The following is a 15,101-nucleotide window of genomic DNA, read 5'->3' as shown; positions in this document are numbered from 1 at the left end:
TCGTGTGCTGTGTGCACTGCTGGACTTACTGGGAACTCGGGAGGCAGCAGGGGACCCAAAAAGCAAATTTTTTTTGCTCCGGGGCTCCTTTGCTTCGTCGTCTGCTCGAAGCTCCAGCGGCCCTTTGGTGGAAGACTTTTCTGGAAGATCAGATTTGGAGTGATGGGACTTGGAAGTTGTGTGTTTGTCTGTGTGTATGTGTGTATGTGTGTGTGTGTGTGTGGCGCAGGGTTGGGGGGGGAGGGGAGGGGGGGGGACAGGGGGTTTTTACCTTACCACAGTGACATATTAGTGTTAGACTTACTTGAACGAGAACGAGAAGATGTTACTTAAAAAGTAGATTCTACTGTAAAGCAGATAGATCTCTCTCCTCTCCTGACCTCTACTGTATTTCTGTGTTTTAATGCTTCGTCTCTATGCCAGTGGACTCACTCATCTCACTATGGCTGTACATGTGCCTTTTATTAAAGATCATGGAACCTGCACTGCTGCTTGCGTGCATGTGTGTACGTTGTGTGTGTGTGTATGTGTGTGTATGTGTGTGTGTGTAAGTGTGTGTGCGTCTGAATGTCGAAAAAGGACAAAAATAGAGCTGGCTTTGTGAAACCGTTGGTCTGTATAAATTATGCATTCAGTACCGCAGTTATAAAATCTAAAATTAATTTTGAAGCCTCGTGCGGATGATGGATATGTTTCATTGAATCTGATGGTGAGAATATGAATCAGTTTCAGTATAAAAAATGAATTATCCACCATCTGAACAATAACAAATATCAGCTTATCAGTTATTACTTGCATGGAAGTAGATAATATGGCAGTGTTGTAAAAGGTTGGCTTCAAAGGGAGAAGAGTTTATACGATGTGATGATTCTGTATGTCTGTAAAGATTATAAAGTTGTACTTAGCTGAATATTGATCTGGATATTTGAATATACCTTTCTCTCTCTCTCTCTCGGACATTTTGACATGTCACATGAGCAAAAAGCACAGGTGTTAATCAATAACATGAATGATTTAGCTTTGGGACACTTCAATATAGAGCAGAGCCATTGTTAATGTTATCAGCAACACCTGCGCTTCTCAAGTCAAAAATGTCTGCTGTAAAAAAAAAAAAGGCTGCTGAATGATTAGATAAAAATAGAGCAAAAATTATTATTAGTCAATCAGCAGGAAATTGATCGGCAACTATTTTAATAATAGATTTATTGTTTAAGATATTTTAAATCAAATATACTAAATTGTAGCTCCTCAAATGTGAATATTTGCTGCCTTTCGTTCATTCTGGAGTTTTTTAAGGATGAAACATGCAATCAGGCCAATGCGATGGACATTTTTCACTATTTTCTGACTGATTTATCGATTGTGAAAATATCCCGCAGGTTAATCAATGCTGCATTACTTGCAGCCAAGTGGAAAGAGGCCCCGCAGCTCTACAAAGAGCAGGTGAATGAACCAGCGGTGAAATGACCTGTATTGCTGAACATGCGAGGACAGTTGTACTGAGACTGGCTGAGCATGGGGGGGAGCTATAGTGTCACAGTGGAAAATCCTCCTGTGGCCTCAAGTTTTCCCATTTTCATCAGTTTTGCAACAGAGAGATCAAGAAATTAGTCAAATTTACTTTTTTTTTTTTTTTTTAAAGTGTGAAATCTTTGCTTGTATCTTTAAAAAACATCTGTGCAAAAACTCCTAGTGTGTAAGCATCTACGTCTCCTAATAATGTCAACATTTCCTAAAACTAAATGGCCATAATGATCATGTTCATGCAAAATTCTGCACTTGATTGTTAGATTATTATTAGGACAATGACATTAATCTGCCATTTATGAACTCAACGGTAGGTTAAACCCCAAATCGCTGCTTTCTCGCAGCGCACAAATCATGACTGTTTTCTATTTTATGTTACACCACTGTGAACAGAAAGCATATCCTCACATAGTGCACTTTATTTCCTGGTGTATGAATCTATAGTCGTCATCATCATCATCATCATCATCATCATCGTGTGGGAGAAGAGCAGCATTAGAGGAAAACAAAGAGCCGAGATGATACAGAAATGTGACCTTGTCAGTTCAGCCACAGCACTTTATTCTATTCACACAGTGCATTTCCTTAAAACACAATATATAATTTAATATCAATATAAAACTCCATTTGTGAATATAAATTATGCATTCAATACAGCAGCTCTGATATATACTATTAAGCTTTGGTACAGTGGTACATTTATGTATATGAGTGTGTGTTGTGTGTGTGTATGTATATATGTATGTGAGTGTGAATGCTGCACCCTGTGGGCATCATCACAAGGGAAGCGTGTGTAGGTGAGGAGGGGTGAGAACGTGTGAAAAAAAGGTGTTTGTGGGGAGTATGTGTGTGTGCGTGTGTGTGTGTGAATGAGTTCACGCAGGAACCAAAGTATCATCATCACTCCATCTACTGAGGCGGCTTCTGTGCATCATCAGTACTGCGCGTTCCAGGCCGGAGCGCTGAGGTTGGTGCAGCTGGGAGGATGGCAGTTGCCGTGGTGGGAAGGTGCGGGCGCCACGCAACAGTAACCCACCTCCCCGCTGACCCCGGTCACTACTTTACTCTGTGGATAGGACACTGAAACGCCTCCCTGCGGAGAGAAAGTCGGAGCTTAGAATTTGCCGTCACAAGCACTTTGCGAACTATTAAAATGCTTCTTTTGGGAGCTGAGTTGTTCAAGGCTGATGCTCAATGAGACCTTTGGGTGCTCTGTGTTTACCTGAACCATGCTACACTGGTGAGACGCCATTGGTGAGTAGGTTCCCAACACAGCCTGGGTCTGGGTGTGGGAAGACTGCTGAACCCCTACAGCAGGGGCGTAACCTGCTGCAGACACACACACACACACACACACGTATATACAAGATTATTAACAGTGTATTTCATCGCTGCAGTTTCTAAGTAACAAGACGTTTCACAGTTATTCTGTGTGAAAAAAAGAGAAGGCAAATGGTCCAGAAATTGTTTATTTGTTGATAAATTATTTATTATGAATTAAATCCCTTTTATACACCAAAGTACAATAGTATTATAAATGTTTTGTTGAATGTGAGATCAACCATAAATTCTAATACATAACTGTATTTTACCCAGAAACGTGTCTTTTTGTTCTTTGTCACTGCGATGAATAGAAGCAGCAGGAAAAGAGACCGGTTCACTGTGAGACCCTCAGACTACATCTCTGACAGTGTAACGGCCCCCTCCTCTACTGCCACAGTCTGTCTGTCTGTCTGACTGACACACACACACAAACACACACAAACACACACCTACACACAGGTGTTATGTACCTGTTGGTTGTGCTCCCTGGCTGTGGATGTGCTGGCCGGGTGAGACAGGCCTGCATGGGTGCTGAGCTGAGGTAGGGTACTGGCCGTAGTAATACACAGGCACCTATAGGAAAATATCACTTTAATTCTTTCTATTATTTTCCTCAAATTTTTCCTTTAAATGGCAGAAATCTGGTGTCAAAATCCATGTTAGAAATTAAATAAATCAATGCCGCATTTCCACATAATTTATATCATTCCTCAATATTTCATACATGACCACAACTTGATGTACTTCATCAAAAGAGGGACAGGAAAAACTAAAAGTGTGTTTGTGTCTCTACCTGAGGTGAGGGCTGGCAGTAGCTGGGGGGGTTGGGAGGGGGAGGAGGAGGGGGCTGAGCTGCATAGATGTAACCCTGACTGGGAGGGTAGAGGGGCGGGGCTTCCCCCGGTGACTGACAGCTCACAGTCACATGAGCGAACTGCGAGGAGAGATCTTCAATCTGTCGGTCAAGAGGAGAAAGGGGGGGGGGAGGTCAACGCACACATGTAAACACAGGGTGTGCGGACACACACACACACACACACACACACAGCGGTGCAGCTGTACAGTGATACATACTGTGGTATATGGCTGTGAGGGAGTGACAGGTATCATCTGTGGTGCAGAGTAAGAGACAGACGAGTACTGAAGCACCTGAGAGAGACACACACATATGGAGACGGAGATAAGGACACAAACAGTGATGCTTATGTACGTCAGTGTGAACAACATTTCTTAGTGAGTGTGTGTGTGTGTGTGTGTGTGTGTGTGTGTTACCTGCTGCTGCTGCTGCTGCTGTTGCTGCTGAGAAGGAGCGCCTTGAAGCTGAGTCTGGCTCCTGATTGGCTGCTGAGTGTCTGGAGGGTTGTACACAGCTGGGGTTCCATCAGGGTTCAGGAAAGGCTGTCCTAAGAGGTCAAAGGTGAATATAAGTTATGGTAAATGTATTTGAGCACTAAAATCTCACTAGTGTGTGTGAGTGTGTGTGTGTGTATTATGTACCAGTATGCGGGTTCATTAGTATGCTTCCCGGCGGGATCCCGTTCTCCATGATGTAGGCAGGGTTCGGAGCCGGCTCTTCTATGATGGGAGGAGAGGACGGATGGGGACAAGTGGATGACACTCTGAAAAGAGAGATGGAGCCTGAGAGAGAGAAAGAAAAGTGAGGACAGCGTTATATCACACATAACAAATTCACATTTCAACTTCTCAATCTGATTTTAAAAAAAAGACGACACACTTCACTCCTGCCTGTGCTAAAAACATACTGCACAGCCCCTCAGCGCATTGTCGCCGGTTACGTATTTTTCTTCCTGAATATGCGGAGGTGTTGTGTGAAAATTTACAGCTCTGGTGTGAAGATTTATGGATCGAGTTAAATTTTCACGCCAGCAGAATTTCCACTGCTTTTTGTTAATTAGACGCTGCTGAATATAAAGAACAGAAATCATTTATAAACAGTGTTTCCCCCCCCCCCCCCAAGTACTTTTGGTGATGATGTGTGCAAATAAGTTTGCTTTCACACAGGTGGAGACGAGCGAAGAACGTCTCACCCTCGGTGACTGGATTTACACCTTGAAAGTGTGACCAAAAAAAAAAAAAAGGTGTTAAAAAAAGGCGAGAGAATGTTACTCTAACACACCTGTAGCTCGCGCATCCCAGCTGTGGTTGACAGCTTGGAGGGGTTTGGGCGCGGGATTCGTCCACTGGTACGAAGAATCGGAGTCGGTGCTGCTCCAAGGTCGGGGGTCGTTGCTGTAGCGACAGTCTGTCTCCGTGCTGCTCTGCCTGCTGCTGCCTGTCCAGCTGGAGCTTGAGCTGTCACGACTCCCCCTGTGAGGCACATCCAGAATTATCTACAACCTTATTACCGGGTGAGAGGCGCGCCGTTTATGTGAAACGGGGGGACAAAAGTGGCAACAACACCTGCTGATATGCCGCACATAATGACAGATTGACGGTTTTATGCTAAATTCATTGACAGAAAATATCTATGAAGACATCCTTTTAATTATTTTCAGCTAGCATGTGCACAATGGCTGACAAAAAAAAAGACCAAAACTAGGTCTGCGGCAGACTCTGAAAAGCTCTGTGGCAGCCGGGCTGACCAGATTAAAGTGATAAATGACTGTGCATCTGTGCAGACAGAGGTCTACCTGAAGAGCTGCCGTCTCCTCTGGGTCTCAGCATATGGATTGTACTCCTCCACAGCCCTGCACGCAGCACACACACACACAGACATATATTAATGTTCTAATCTAAATATAATAAGCTGGAAAAGCACATGGAGCGAACACACTGCAGGCAAGGTTACCTGGTTTCTGCGTGGGCGCTCTCCTGAGTGCAGAGTGGCTGCAAAAGTACAGCAGAGAAATTAGCAAGTGTCCTCTCTGTCTGTATTTCATATCATGCCTGCCTGTCTTCCTCTCTCTCTGTCTCACCTCTTGGTTGAAGATCCGATCTCGTACTCTTTGGTACTCCTCCTCTTTCTCCTCCATCGACTTGCTTTGTTTCTCCTGTAATGGGTGGAGTCGGGTCTGGCGGGGAGGGAAGGGAGAAAATAGGTTAAAACGCTGATAGGAAACGATCGATGTCAATTATAGAGGAAATTCCAGAGGGACAGGCAGCTACGGAAACGCGAGGACAGACAGACCTGGTCATCTAAGCTGCTGTCTCTCTTCAAAATAATTTTCCACCGGTGGATCTCTTCTGTCTTGTCCTTATGCACCTGATCCAGAAAACGCTGCTCCGGTCTTGAGGACAAACAAGTGTTCTGTTAGTCCAGCGCTCAAAAAGAAAGGATTTACATGCACACATTCGCAGACAGATCTCGTGCGCTTACATGCGTGTGCTGCTGGTCCTGTTGATGATGACAGACTTGCCTGTCTGGTCTACATTGTGCTCCATGCCAAAGTAGGCTGCCACCCGATGGACCAGCATACGGTGGTAGGACGACATGTGAGGGAACTTCTTAAAGGGACTGGGAGGCAGAAACAGGGAGAGGCGTGGGGAGGTGACGAGGCACAGAAAATGAAAGCGGAGAGATGGAAGGATGGAAGAGGGAAGGCAGACAAAGATAGAACGAGGGGGAGAGAGAAGGAGGTAGATTGAGAACACTTGTATTTTTTGGCTTAAGTCCAGTTTCACCCCCTGTGGTCCAAACACTCCCACACTAACATAACTGGCTCAATATATTCAGCAGCACACTAAATAAGCTTTATGGACTATAATATATGAGCTGAAAACATATTATAAATTAGCATAAAACTGTATTTAATCTTTAATAGGATTTAGCATGCATGCTAGTTTGAATTTCCCTGTTTACAGGATGTTTAAACACTAACAGGTAGATCAATGAGGACCCAAGGTTATTCTTTGCACACACACACACACACACACACACACACACACACACACACACACACACACAGACAGACCTATTGCTGGTGATGAAGTCGATCATGTCCTGCTCCAGTTTAAGCAGCATCATGCGGTCTCTGGGGTTGCTGTTGAGGGTTTCAACGATGAACTGGTGCAGATCTATGCCGGTGGAGTCAGTGTACTCCACACTGGATTCTGAGAGCGACACAAGCAGGCAGGCAGGATGTATTACGAGACAATAAAAACAAGTAAAATAAAACAACATAAAAGCAACACTGCAATATTAAACACCCCAGGAGAACTGCATCTAAATAGTGGCGCTGAATCCCATTTTATTACATTTTATTTGCTTCCTCTGTCTCTTTTTTATGAGATATCAGTCACACACACACACACACCTTTGGACAGTGAATGTTTCTTTGGATCCGTGCTCTTCTCCTGCTCTTCCTCCTTACAGGAAGTTCTCTCGTTGTCATGGCAGCTAGATGAGATGATTGCGTCTGGAGATGCCTGAAGATAAAGAAGAGTAATTAATTTGACTGTGATTATGATGATCATGATGATGATAATAATGAGGAGGAGGAGGAGGAGAATAATGTGTGTATTACCTGGCTGTCTTCATATGGGGAGGACTCCTCACAGATAGCCATGCTGCGCACCAACTTTCCTTTGGCCTGTAATACACACACACACACACACACACACACACACACACACAAGCAATATAACAAGTTCATAGAGTGTAATGCAATCGATATCTCAAGAATGAATAATGTGAGGCACGGAACTACTTTAGCTTACCTTAACTTTTTTCTTTGGTTGCACCTGGTTACAGTGTTTCTGCAAGTGAGGACACAATTTATTATTAAGTGTGCATGTGAGGAGAGGTGTTGGTGGGCGGATTGTTAATGTCACTTACCTGCTGCTCCAGCTTCTTACAGTCATCCTCCCTCAGATCGCTGCAGAGGGGCAGACATGGCGAAGGGGAGGAGCAGCTGGTGACGTCACATGATGTCACATCGCAGGGTTGTAGGAGGACATCCGCGCTCCCTACAACTACTTCCGTCATCCTTCTGAACGACACACGACACGGACTCTCAGGCTTTATCCCAATTATGTCTGCATTTGTGTATTTGACAAAGATATCTTTGCCTGCGTGAGTGTATGTGTGTGTGTGTGTATATAAATGCTGTTCCCACCTATCTGGAGTTGTTTACTGGAGAGCCTCACAGGTGAATGATGAGGTCATATATCCCATGTTCCCACAGGGCAGCCTGAAATGCAATTATCCTCTCCGCCTGTGCTCGCCTTGTCTACTGTTCCTCTATCTGCCGGCTCTTCGCTGCTCAATGAAAAATAGCCTGAAGAGATCAAAAAACAGAGGAGAGGAAGAAAAAAAAAAAAAAAACGTGTTAGTGGTCATTGTATAACAAAAACACCACCACACTGTTTCACACAAATACACACACACTTATATCAAACAGTTACCAGAGCATAAAAGCATAGCTGCTGGAAATGACATCAAGTAGCTAAGCTTGTGTCTGCATATGTGAGTGTGTGTGTGTGTGTGTGTGTATGTGTGTTAACCTCTGTCTAGCCTTCCCAAATGCTCTCCCAGCTTGACAGTTACTTGCTGCTTGAAGTGTATTACTGTAAGAGTGTCTGCGCATCTGTGGCGGTAACATATAGGTCTTTTGCCCGGATGTGGTATTTGCTGGTGTGTTTACGTGTGTAGCTCGTGTAATCGCATGTCTGGTGTGTGTGTGTTTGTGTCTGTCTGTGTGTGTGCGTGTTTGAGCGTGTCCTCAAGCTTTTCTTAGAAACAGCAGCTGTGGAGAGTATCATCCGATCCACCGGCACTGATATTCCCAGAATGCCAAGCTGATCCCCGTGGTGAGAATATTGCCGAGACCAAAGGAATACGCACACACACACACACTCACGTACACACTCACACACACACACAAGAGGAAGTGGCATTCCAGCATCTTTTCCAAATGGCCAACTGTGTTCAGTGGGGACACATTCCACTGTAACACAGAGCTCAAGGGGACACTTATTCGTGTTACCGCCCGGGACAGAATAACGAGCTCAGAGGATGCGGAGTCTCATAACATGGTTATTTAACACCCGACTGGAGAAGATAATAGCAGTTTTAAAAAAAAAACAAAAAAAAAAAACATGTGCAACCAAAGCGCTGTTTACCTGCCGTACCACCTCTATGAAACACAAAACATGACAGCAGAGATTCTACACAGAAAAAAAATACTCCGAGCACAGCGGAGAGGCGTCTGAAATCCTGACATGGTTTGGTTTTATTATGGGAATATGACTGTGAAAATTACCATGATACATGATACTTTTTAATTAATTAATGATAACCATAAATGCAGTAGGGGTAGTTGTATTGATTGTACGATACTGTACTGAAAACAACTCATTCCACACAAGGGTTTTCCAAAGAAATTGGTTTTGTGATATAAAAGCTCTTTAAGGGAGGGATGCGGAAGGGATACTGCTCACTATGCATAGAAAATGTGTGATTCTGTTAATTAGACCTGAAACGATGGGAGATTAATCTACGTATAAGCCGATGGATAGAAAATGCATCAGAAATGATTCTAACTGAGTCATTTTTCAAGCAGAAATTTATTACATTTCCTGGTTCGAGCATCTCATATATGAGATTTTTCTGCTTTTCTGTATCTTATATAATAGTAAACAACATCTTTGCATTTTGGACAATTGGTCAGAAAAAACAAGTAATTTAAAGATTAAAAAGATTTATTAAAAGATTAGAGACTGCCTGGGAAATTGCGATGTGCATTTTTCACTATTTTATAACATTTGAAACATAAGGAAAAGAGCTGTTTCAGCCGAACTGTACATCAGAGCTTGAGTGTTGCAGTTTGACAGATGCTGCAGGCGATCTCTATCTCTGCATTATGTTGATGATCTACTGGAATTGTCAGGAGATACATAAACATCCTATGGGACATCATAATTTAGGAGACTCTCCTGTGTGTTGTTGGCAAGTTCGTGCTGAGGTGTCCTTTAGCCAAATAGACCAGCTCTATGAGCGCTACACTGCACTGACCCTGACCTCAGACCTTACTGAGGGGGGAGGGGGGAGGGAAAAAAAAACAACACATCTCCTTTAGAATTAAAAAAAAAAAATTGTGTATAAAATAAGAGAAAGCGTGCTGGTGTTTCACTGTGTTATATCTGAGAATCTACAGTAACAAGAGAAGAACGGGAACATGACATAAGAAGACAGAGAGGGGGGAAAAGAATATGGAGCAGATGCACTACAGAGAAAACAAGATGAATGGGAGGCGAGGGAAGCAGGGGATGAAGAGAGATGAGGAAGCAGTCTGCGGGGACTTTAAAGGTGAAGAGGGGCGAGGGAAGGAGAAGGAGAAAGAGAGGAGCCGAAGAATTAGTGATGGAGAGGCTTGCAGCACAGTCTGTCTCCGGGCTTTTCAGCCGGCGGCCGTGAAGAGGGGGGATTTGAGTGGAGCTACCAGTTTTTGAGCTGAGCGCTGCAGAAGCGGCCAGCCGCCCGGGGAGAAGGTGTGACATGATCATTAGCGCGTGACGGATGGCGGCGGGAGACAGGGAGCGCCAGTACCCGCTACATCATCATCCATCTGCTGCTCTCCCCGAAGCCTCCAGCCTCGGAGCCACTTACTCACCAGGACACCTTTCTTCTCCAGCCAAAAGCTGCCTGGCTCATCTACACTGACACACAGACAGGCCAGTGGGAAAATGTCCAAAAGCTACTTTAGATGGTCATTGTCAGCTGAACAAAGTTATATTAAGTCCTTAAGCCTGGTGCAATCTTGTTGGTATAATTAAGCCCACAGAAAAATCTGTCTTTGAATACCATGGCTATAATTATCAGTGGATTCTGATTCTGCTTCTGACTGAGACATCATTGCACCTTGTACGTTTAGATGTATTATCCTGCTTTCTCCACTTGTAGACATGTATCTGCACATTGTGCCATCTCTGGAGATATTCTACTCAGTCTTCCATCTCTCTTTAAAAAAAAAAAATCTATTTTAACAAACATCACTGCCTGTGGTCACAGAAGCTGCTGTTTGTGTTTTGTCTCTTAAGGTTGCAGCTGATTTTTTTTTTTTTTTTTTTTAAAAAAAAAGGATTTCATGTTTTCTCCCTCAGCTCGGGAGCTCATTAGGAAAAAAAAAAGAAAAAAGATTCATCGAGAGACAAAAACCCAGAGAGCAGGTCTCTCTTCCTTAAAATGATTATTGAGAATATGGAAGCAGACTCAGAAAAGAGCCGCCTGTGCTTTGTTTATCCATAATCTGCACAGGCTTCGCCCCTGAGATGTAATTGGGCTGCCTTTGTTTTCCCCTCTTACATTATATGGGATGTTCAGATATTTCCTCACCAAATATGTATACAAATATTTTGTTTATCTATGTATCTATCTCTCTATCTAGTTGCTTCTTGCGTGTCTGCACCATGTACATTTGCAATTGAACCCTTTCCTTCCTGCAGGTTTTTTTTTCCCTCTCTCTCTTTCTCTTTCACTGCTGCTGCATATTTAATTTAAATAAACGAGGACATAGTGTAAGTTACTTTACCCTTCACTTTCAGCTTCAGAACAGAAAGTAGGCTACACATGTGAAATTTAGGTTACATCGTCCTTTGAGTCATCAGCACCTGGCCAGCCACAGCGGCTCTCTTACCAGAGTGACTTGTGGGTGCGACATCTGTGTGTTGCTGTGCAGCTGAAGAGATGGAGATGAAGAAGGGGGGGGGGGGTAGAGGGGTGGCTGCACACATAATGTAAGATGTACAACACAATAGAGTGGCGAGTGCTGTTATTAAAGGGCTACTCCACTCAAAATGAAGCTCCTAAACTCTTCATAGCTCTGTCTAAAAACCGACGGCACCTTCACTATGTCGCATGGCTTCCACGTTTTAAACGACGGATGCGGCAAGTACGGCTGAAACAAACAGGTGTCATCTTCGTGCACAACTTTCAGGCATCCTGTTGGCCCACAAAAAAAAAAAAAAAGAGACGCGAACCTATAACGATGCTCGATCGGGCATCTACTTTTCCGGACGGGGCTCTCGGTTTTTTGGGATGGGTGGACGCAGAGATAGCCTGTGGGAACTGTCAATGTGTGTGTGTGTGTGTGTGTGTGTGTGTGTATGTGTGTGTGTCGCATTACCGTGACCCATGCTAAGCTGACACACCGGGCTATTTTTACACCGGGGCAGGGAGTGGACCTCCTGCTCCGGGACTTCACCGTGCTGTCAGCTGCATGTGGAGAGCAGAGGGGCAGCGGACGAATGATACACACAACAGGAGCGCTTAATATGGACTCAATATTATAGTTAGCTGCTAACAGAGAGGGACTTTTTTTTGTCTGGGAATAGGCAACTTAAATCGCCTTGAAAGTCATATTTATACACTCAAACACAGCAGCCAGAAATACAAAGTGAGAGGCAGCTGCTGTATTAATATCTTAGTTTAAAAACCTCGCTGACATTTTCATCCAAGTAACGATAAAAGCTAAAATATTAACTGGCTCGTAAATGACAGTTATCATTCAGCGGTGTGGCTACGGACCGACTGGGAACGCGACTGATATTAGCTAGTTAGATCCCTTAAATTAACCGTTTTCACTAGTTCAAGCTAAATTATAAATATTAGCTTTTTTTTTTTTTTTTAAATCACCGTAACTCATGGTGTGGTGTGATTGATATCGCAAAAGTCTTAGCAAGAGGAACGGCGATGATAAAACAGCATCAACAGAGGAAAAAAAGACAACAAGAAGCATCGATGTCAACGAGCGCAGTATATTAGCCGTTAGGGAGGACAACAGAGGAGATGTAATAACGGTCGCCGCGAGGAGGGCGGCCGTTATCTTACCGTTAGGTGATGTCTTCCTCCCGCCGTATAGCTTCTTGCCGGCGTAGCTTACCGACCGACGGATTCTGCTGTACAGTGTCTGTTGATTGTGAGGTCCGTTGCTCCTCCTCCGCCTTTTGCCTGTCTGTCAGAGCAGGAGGAGCTGGGAGGGGAGGAGCGGGGAGGGCCGACAGCTCTGAACCCTGAGCCACGCGCCCACACACACATACACACACGCGAGAGAGCGCGCGAGCGAGGAATGCACGAGAGCCAGCTCATTTCTGTCCCTGTCTGTCTCTGCCTTGCTGTCCAATTTCAACTCAATGTAATTTCCGGTAACACTTTCTATGACGCCCTTGCCTATAATGTATTATAAACATACTTATAGTGCGTTATTATCTGCTTATAGCACTGTATCATTATATCTATAAGCACTCATAAATATACATAATGCTTTATAACAATAATCAACTTATAACGCATTTATTATAAAGCATTTTATAATGACTTATAAGGTCAAGTATCATAATGCTTCATAATGGCTGGTCACTCACTGACATTTTTCTTGCAAGGATCATCATTTATAATTCTCATAGTTGTAATACATTAGAATTATTTTATAATGCATTATAATCACTTACCAAGTTCTTTTTAAAGAGTCACTTTTGTTCATCAAACGTTTACATAAAAGTAAAACGTAGCCTACAGCTACAGGCAAAGTAGAAATTGTTTCAGGTATTATCTATAATTTGAGTCAATTGAGTCTTCACAGTGAGTTTTCTTTTGAGTGGGAAATATTACATTAGTGAAATGTAAATGTCCATCATTCAGTTATTCATCATCAAAGAGTTAAATTACAAACACCAGGTAAAGATAAGAGCTGTGGAGATATATGTGTAGCATATTATGTGGAGTGAAAAGACGAGACAGCCTGTTGTGTCATAGTTATTTACTGTGACAAATACCAAATAAATTGTGTCTTCCTGTTATAGTCTGTTCAGGGGTAAGAGACAAGGCTATCCTTTACTGCCATGTCTGTTTGCACTTGTTTCCAGTGGTAGAAAAAGTACTGAGATACTTTACTTACAGTAAGTGAAAGTAGTAATACCAAGGTGTAAAAATAGTTAATTACGAGTAAACGTCCTGCATTCAATATTTACAATATTAAAATTACAAAATTATTATCAACAAAATGCACTTTTAAGGTTAAAGTTAAAGTACTCATTTTGCAGAACGGCCCTTTGTCAGCGTTATTATACAGAACCAGGGGATCAGGGCAGCCTGTAGATGTTTACACTGGACAGTTAAGGTAATAATTTTACCATTTTCCTTTGTTGTATCTTTCAACCAAGTTGATTGGTGTTCTGAGATCTCAGCAATTACTTTGTTGAGTACAATCTTACCATAATTGATAGAACCAAACTGAAAATAAAGCCCAAGTTATAATAAACTGTAGTTTTCATTTAAACTGCCACTCCTCCTGTGCAATGTATAGTATTTCTACAGTGGAATAAAACCTGGCCCAAGATTTGGAAGTAAAACCAGGACACTTTGTTTTTAATTTTGCATATTTCCAAAAAAAATTTGAATTTAAGTGGCACAAACTAGTTGATAAATTGTAATCTGGGAGCTTTTGGAGTTCTGGACACTTATCAGTTTGGAAAAATTGTTATGAAGACTGTTCAATTGTCAGTTGTTCTTTCCATCTGGATGCTGTTACAATGGGAGCAGTTTTGTCCCTTATTATCTTGGTGTTGAGCTCCTATAATCTACATCATTAGAGAAATTAATCTTTGCTGTAAGAATCTGAATGCAAACTAAGGTTTACTCTGAGCTGAGGGTGATGTGATTCTTATACTGTAACCGGAAGTCCATTGTTCCCACCACCTTGACTTGTTAATGGCTTCTCACATTTGAATTACGTTGGTAGACGTATTATCAGTGACCTTCACCTGAATGCAAGTTATCATTCACTCACTTGCAAGAGAAATGTGGACTTTTTAGACTTTTAAAAGGACTTCACCTTCTGTTTTTAACATGTTTTGCCTTTTAAACACGTCCTATTGAAATCACGCTCTATTTTTTCTATGCTGTTTACCGATAAGTTAACCCTCCCTCCACGAAACCAATCAGGACAGAACGTGGAGAATGAACTGGAAACACAGATCTATGAGGGGATTTGGATGTCAAGTCTTGATGAGATTCATTCTTGTTCCATTAATTCTAGTCTCATTGAGTTCAAAGTCATTCACAGACTCCATTATTCAAAGACAGAGTTACACAAGATATAACCCAAGATCCCTCCAATATGTGATAAATGTAGCCTGGAGGAGGCAAAACTACTTCACAGCTTTGTCCCAAGATAGAAAATTACTGGTCTGAACTTTTTAAAACACTCCCTGAAGTACTTAATATTTATATTGATCCAGGGCCTGTTTTAATAGTTTTGGGAATCCCAGAATTGACTTCAGCACTTATTGCAAGA

General features: G+C 42.7%; 1 protein-coding gene across 4 annotated transcripts; it reads right to left on the bottom strand.

Moving 5' to 3' along the window:
• Positions 1-2,046: 2,046 nt before the first annotated feature.
• On the bottom strand, positions 2,047-12,819 carry arpp21 (cAMP-regulated phosphoprotein, 21). Of its 4 annotated transcripts, none has more exons than XM_067613174.1 (20): positions 12,638-12,819; positions 7,926-8,087; positions 7,646-7,799; positions 7,528-7,566; positions 7,335-7,400; positions 7,125-7,236; positions 6,783-6,921; positions 6,188-6,325; positions 5,999-6,098; positions 5,787-5,882; positions 5,660-5,697; positions 5,502-5,558; positions 4,988-5,178; positions 4,348-4,488; positions 4,123-4,253; positions 3,925-4,002; positions 3,644-3,805; positions 3,321-3,423; positions 2,750-2,853; positions 2,047-2,620 (listed from the first exon to the last, which is right to left on the bottom strand). In XM_067613174.1, exons 3-20 carry the CDS (start codon positions 7,793-7,795, stop codon positions 2,462-2,464), a joined length of 2,004 nt encoding a protein of 667 aa, XP_067469275.1. In that variant the 5' UTR covers positions 7,796-7,799; positions 7,926-8,087; positions 12,638-12,819; the 3' UTR covers positions 2,047-2,461. The 4 variants fall into 4 exon arrangements, with proteins under 4 accessions (XP_067469275.1, XP_067469271.1, XP_067469274.1 ...); XM_067613170.1 differs by having other exon boundaries at positions 2,750-2,856; positions 12,638-12,818; XM_067613173.1 differs by having other exon boundaries at positions 2,750-2,856; positions 3,925-3,999; positions 12,638-12,816.
• Positions 12,820-15,101: the final 2,282 nt, after the last annotated feature.

This window comes from Thunnus thynnus, chromosome 15 (genome assembly GCF_963924715.1).
Source record: "Thunnus thynnus chromosome 15, fThuThy2.1, whole genome shotgun sequence".
Taxonomy (NCBI): Eukaryota; Metazoa; Chordata; class Actinopteri; order Scombriformes; family Scombridae; genus Thunnus; species Thunnus thynnus.
Note: the sequence above shows the minus strand (reverse complement) of the source record. Positions and strands in the feature narration are given on the sequence as shown.

What these genes read in the sequence shown, in the direction of transcription:
- arpp21 (XM_067613170.1), bottom strand. Translation starts at nt 7,795, where the DNA reads ATGACGGAAGTAGTTGTAGGGAGCGCGGATGTCCTCCTACAACCCTGC. An exon ending in CTGGGATGCGCGAGCTACAG is followed by an intron (nt 4,489 to 4,987) that starts GTGTGTTAGAGT and finishes TCTCTCTCTCAG; the next exon opens with GCTCCATCTCTCTTTTCAGA. An exon ending in AGCAGCAGCAGCAGCAGCAG is followed by an intron (nt 4,003 to 4,122) that starts GTAACACACACA and finishes GTGTGTCTCTCT; the next exon opens with CAGGTGCTTCAGTACTCGTC.